This window comes from Mustela nigripes, chromosome 4, assembly GCF_022355385.1.
Source record: "Mustela nigripes isolate SB6536 chromosome 4, MUSNIG.SB6536, whole genome shotgun sequence".
NCBI classification, from domain to species: domain Eukaryota; kingdom Metazoa; phylum Chordata; class Mammalia; order Carnivora; family Mustelidae; genus Mustela; species Mustela nigripes.
The window spans coordinates 66,116,893-66,122,892 of record NC_081560.1 but is presented as its reverse complement, the minus strand read 5'-3'; the positions used below and the strand labels follow the sequence as shown (position 1 = coordinate 66,122,892).

Genomic DNA, 6,000 nt, shown 5'->3' with positions numbered 1-6,000 from the left:
GGGGGTGGGGTTATGGACATTGGGGAGGGTATGTGCTTTGGTGAGTGCTGTGAAGTGTGTAAACCTGGTGATTCACAGACCTGTACCCCTGGGGATAAAAATATATGTTTATAAAAAATAAAAAATTAAAAAAATATATTTAAGGAGTCAACAGAGAAAGTGAAACCCCAGAAGCAAATGAGAAAGAATGCTAAGGTGGTTGGGAGGGGAACAAGGAGAAAGAGGACTCTCAAAACCAAAGAAAGGAGTGGCAAGTTTGATGCAAAAGAGAAAATAAGAGGACAGCAATAAGGATGTGGCAATTAAGGTATTGTTGGTCCTTCTTCCAGCAGAGGTTCAGTGGCATATCAGAGGCAGTAGCCTGACGTCAGAGGTTTTCCCAAGTAAAGGGAACTGAGGAAGTTGAGAGGGAAGAAAGGAAAATGTGTGTGTGTGTGTGTGTGTGTGTGTGTGTGACAAAGAGGCAGAGACCGCAGAGACTGGCCTATGGAATAATTTTATTATAAAAAGATAGAGAAAGGATAGTAGCAAGAAGGACATGAACTAAGAGAGGGTTAAAGGATCTTTTCAGATGGGAGAATCTGAAGCTTATTTACTAGCTATAGGGAAGGAGTCGGAAACATTGGCACGACAATGAAGCAAGGTCTGAGTTTCGGAAGAGGCAGAAGAGAATGGGCCTCAGAGCACAGGCAGGAGACTAAAAGTTACCACAACAGAACTGAGGATAGAGCCTATGGTCATATTTTAGGATGAAGGGGGACACAAGACACATCCTGTTCCAGTATCAAGTCAGAACGTGTCCAGGGCTCTCGTTTTTTAAAACCTTGCCAGGGGAACCCATTCCAGAAGTGGCCTTCTCTAGACCGATCCCGGGGTGAAGTAAGAATGAGTAAATATTGCAGGGAAAGGAGGGTGAGACCTGGGAGAGCTAGCAAGAGTGAGAATGAGATGAAGACCTTGCAGCAGCTATGTGATAATGACAGGAGGGGAGAAATGAGGCAGGTGGCATGGGGACCAGGGATAGGGTCTTACTAAATGAGAAGGGGTACATAGAGAGCGTGGGATGCCAGCAGTCAGCCCGCTGTGTTCGTTTCCTGTCATTTACATCAATAAGGTGTACACTTCCTCCATGGAAGTGAGCACTGGCCTACGTGTCCTGATAATAACAGGCAAGGAGAAGACTCACAACTTCCCACTTCCTCCACCACCTTCTCCACTTGGTGCAGAGCTACCCACAGGGACTCTTCCCATACTTGCTTTACTCTCCCCTTCACTGGCTTGTTGTGGAATCACTGCACAGAAACCCCACAGCCTTCTTTCCACCAAGAGGAATGTGTCTCTGAGGCCAATTATCTAAATTACTTGCAATCAGGGAACAAATTTTCATAATACAAAAAGAAGCTTTATGGAAAAGGTAGACAGGCCTCTTTCTTTCTTATTCTTTCAACTGGAAAAAGAAATCTAAAATATTGTCACAAGAAACAAGTTCCAGTGAACAAACCAGCTGTGTGCTGCCATGACTTTATTAATGTATTTAGAATGACAAAAAGTTATTTCAAGTAGGAAATTGATATGTTTATTTGCTTAATTGGACCATTAATGGATATAACCAATTAGTCTGACTAAATGGTGTTTACTTGATTTTATTGCCCCACTCCCATTTATATCTTAGAAATCTTAACCTAACTGGCTAAACCCAGAAAGAGAAGGATTTTTTAAAAACAGTATAATTGATGACTTTCACTGAGGAACATTCTTTTAGCCTATTACTTGGTATAGGACTCATTGGGTCATTAAGTATTTACTGAGCATCTACTGTGTAAAAGATGAAACACATTTTAAGTCATGAGTGGGACACCAGTTTAATTAGACACAGAACATGTTCTCAAGGAAATAAAATCCATTAGGAGAGTTGAGGTATGTACATAAATTAGTAACAATGTAGAATGTTACAAATCCCAAAGCAAGTACTGCTGGTCCTGAGATTTCAGGAGAAGAACAGAATGGATGTGCATGTTTAGCTTCCTAAGACTGGCCTGAAAGAGTAATAGAGGAAGGGGTTACCAAGGAGTGATGAATTTAGTAGAAGCTGGGAAATTTCGTCTGCTCTCTGTATTTCCCAACATACCCATGCATAGATGTTTAGTGAACCTCAAGTTCATTCCACGATAAGCTAAAATGCTTAATATGTAAGTCCTTGGAGGTGGAAACCCATTGATTTAGATTTCACACAAAAGTATAAATAACTAGATTTTTCTCTAAGAACAGATTTCATAGAAAGATGACGAAGAAGGAAGGCCAGCACTAGATGCCATAAGGAGTGACAAAGGCAACAGAGAAAGGAAAGGGAGACACAGTAAGAGAAATAGGACTCCTAGGACTTTTGAGATGATTTGTTTTCCAGTACTGCCTAGGGTGGGCTTGGGGAAAAGCTGAGAATTGAAAAGTTTGGAGAAACACTTAATGTGTTTGGAGACTGTAATCATACTTCTAGATAAAGGTGTGTATGTAAGTATGTTTTTGTATTTGTGTGTCTACACTGTATATACATATGGCAGAGATAACTGTGACTATCCGTGCATATATGTTTGTTCAGACTAAAATCTGTCAGGAACACTCTCTGTTTAAAATTCAGTCCTGCCTTGGCACTTCTGCAGAGAGAGTCGGGGTGAGAGGTTCTGGAGATGAGGGTTATCCAGGAAGCTCAAGTCCATTGTAAGCTTTGCTATCTCAGAGGCACCCGAAGAGACCTAGCGGAGGCTCAGTTTCCCTCTATGTGGCTCTTGGTGTTCTAAATCCAAACTATTTTGGATGTACTTTTCTTGTGCCCTCCCCTCCAAAGCTCCTAGAATGCTCCATCTGTCATAATCTGTTAATATCGCTTGTCTCCCGGCGCTGTCTGACTTCATGTGTCATGATACCAGAGGCAAGGCTTCTCCTCATGCTGTGTCATGAGCGCCACGGAGGTCCCTGGCACCTTCACTTTACCTGGTGTGAACCGAACTCATTATTTTCCTTCAAAATAATGCCTCCCTGCCTCCTCTAATCTCCATCTCAGCAGATGGTGTGTCAGTTCACTCCAAATCTGAGTTAGAAACCCAGCTAGCTAGCCTCTCCCTGACCTCCAACCCATCCCATCACGAAGTCCTGTTCATTCTACTCTGGAAGTGGCTTCCAGTCCACACCTGCTTTCATTTTGACTACCCAGACTACTGCAACACCTCACAGCTCAGCCCCAGTCACCTGTCGTTCTCCTATTTATACTTTGCCCTACTACAGGGTTATTCCACCCACAAACCAAATATGACCATCGGACCCTCGCTTTAGAAACTCCTCTGCTTCCTCCAGGCTGCCTGGCTTACACATGAAGTTCAAGCCCCTTCAGCCTGGGAAGCATGTATAGTTAGTTTGCAGACTGTCCGTCCAGCTGTAACCCTCACCATCCTGCTACACACACCTTAGGCTCCAGGGAGACTGAACTTTTCCTAATATCTTGAAATGCCATCCCTTTTGGAATCCCCCTTTGCCTACATGTTCCCTCTGCTGGAAATACCCCTCTCTTTATTTTTGTCATGAGAAACTCCTACTTACTCTTAAAACTCAGCTCAATGCTACCTATTCTGGAAAGCCTTCCTTGACTCTGAAATTAATTGCAACATCTCTCATGCTTTGTTCACAGCTCTGTTAAAGTTCTTAATAATTCTTGTGTGCATCCGTCTTCCTGAGAGGCCATGAACTTCTCCTGGACAGGGACTGTGTCCTAAGAACCACCTGCTAGTATACCAGTCAATTGTCAGTACACAGTATAGAATGCACTGATTATAGGGAGAATTCAGAGTAGAAGTGCCACTTGTTGGATGGAACCTGAGTCTGCCCTCATCTAAGACATCTTCAGGAAGTGACAGGTCGAGTAGGAGAGGACAGAGGGATAGGCCACACAAGCAGGCAAGGACCTAGGAGCACTCCATACTCTGGAGGAAATAAACTGTGTACTTCATTGTCTGTAATTACTTTTAAATGCTCAGTGAGGACCAGGATCAGCAAACCCCATGGGCCAAATCCAAGCTTTCATCTGTTTTTAGAAACAAGTTGTATCTGAATGTAGCCATGTTTGTTCAGGTAAGTGTTGGCTGTGGCTGCTTTTGTCCTTCAAAGGCAGAGCTGAGTAATTGCAACAGAGATGAAATGACCTGAAACACCCCCCCCCCACACACACACACACAAAAAGGTACTACATGACCCTTTCCAGAAAGAGTTGGCTGACCCATGATATAGACCATGTGGTATGAATGTATATGTGAATTTCAATCTATAATCCAGGGGCACTCTGTTGCTCTAACTGGAATTAGTCAGTATTTAATCAAATAAAAATAATACTTTATTATCCTCTTTTGGACAGAATATCAAAATCCAGTGAGTCCTACAGTTTATTCCCTTAGGAATGGCAACCTAGGCCCGATGCCTGAGTGGCCCTGTGTCCAACTACCCAGCTGGAGGTTTCTCAGGGCCTTAGTGCAGATAGACAGTTAACTGAATCCTGATGCTAGAATATTATTGCTCTTGCTTATAAGGAATCTTTCATGTTTTTTCATAAAAGGACAGCACAGGGACTTCACTGAGCTTACAGAATAAGGCCATCACTCTTGTGTGCCTGCTTGCCAAAGGATTTCCATATACGTGGTAGAGATCAGTCTAGACCTACTCAGGTTGTAACTTGGTGGGGAAGAGACCACAGCACTCCCTTGCCAGGAATTATGGGAGGCTTTCCAATTTTCACCTAAAAGAACCCAGTACTTGTTGCCCTTGACCTGAGGTCGTTGCCCAGAAGCTTGCTATGGGTACAGTCACATTTGTCTCGATGCCTTTGGGAGGTAGTTTCCTCACGCACTTGTACTTGAGGAGCTTTGAAATCGAGCAATCTACCTTGTACCATATGCATATGCATAGCCTCCCACCCAGTCTCCACTCTGAGCACAGGAGGTGGAAGCTAAATGAGCAAGACCATGGCTTGGAACATGGAAAATGGCAGGTTGAGCGTGTGCACACTTTGAAGAAACTTGAGAGGGTGCAAAGTAGGGAGCATCGACCCAGATGGATGAGGGGGAGTTGTGACCTAGTATGAAAGGATCTGTGGAGCATGGCAAGGGAGTGACTCAAATAGTGTCGTGTTAATCCATTTTAGTGTACGTGATTTGTTCCATGGTAGCTGGGGCATACTATAAAAAATATTATTTGCAATGTTCAATAAATAATTACTTATAAAATATGGAAATATTGAAAAATCTCATATTTGTGCTCACTAGCCCTAATACTATTTCAGAACTAGAAATCTGAAGACAAAAACACCACTATTTATAGTCAAGGACTTGAAAATACACTCCTCTCAGTTGGTTCTTGACAGGGCAGGCCAAGATGGTCTTTGACGTTAGACAGAATACATAATTTTAAGCTCACAAATTAAACAAGAGAGTGACTTACAGACTCCGAAATCTCTTTCTGAGGCTCTGGAGTGGATTCATCAACTTTTCCCCCTGATATCCCAAATCCAGGTTGAAGTGCCGGTGAACCCAAAACTTGAATGAGGTAGGAATCAAAATCCTCACATGTTTTTTTAAACAATTTTTTCTTCAGGGTGTCTTTTAAAAGAAAAATAGAAAAGGAGAATAGTAGGGGCAAAACCTGTTTAAAGAGCTCTTCCGTGCTCTTCTTAAGCATTTTCCCATCACTTAAGGTCAACCGCTCGGTGAACTAAGTTTTAAAGCATTTGGGGGATCATCTAGAAGAGGCCATCTAAAATAATTCAATTGAATTTAATCATGTACAACAGCCTATGGAGGCAAAAGAACTACTTAAATCCTTATTATCCAGAGTGTCCATTAACTGAACTACTCTGTGGAAGGGGCAGGTCCTACCCAAGAGGAGAATAATGGGTCTTTACCTCTGGTTCCAGAGGGAGCCAAAGGCCAACCAGTTCAAAAATATATCACTCATTAGCTGGGA

General features: G+C 42.7%; 1 protein-coding gene across 1 annotated transcript in view; it reads right to left on the bottom strand.

Moving 5' to 3' along the window:
- The window catches only part of COL28A1 (collagen type XXVIII alpha 1 chain), a 153,997-nt gene that overhangs the window by 14,868 nt on the left and 133,129 nt on the right, over positions 1-6,000 (bottom strand). Inside the window, exon 32 of the mRNA XM_059397539.1 lies at positions 5,479-5,636. Within this exon, the coding sequence (XP_059253522.1) occupies positions 5,479-5,636 (158 nt within the window). The remainder of the gene's footprint in view (positions 1-5,478; positions 5,637-6,000) is intronic.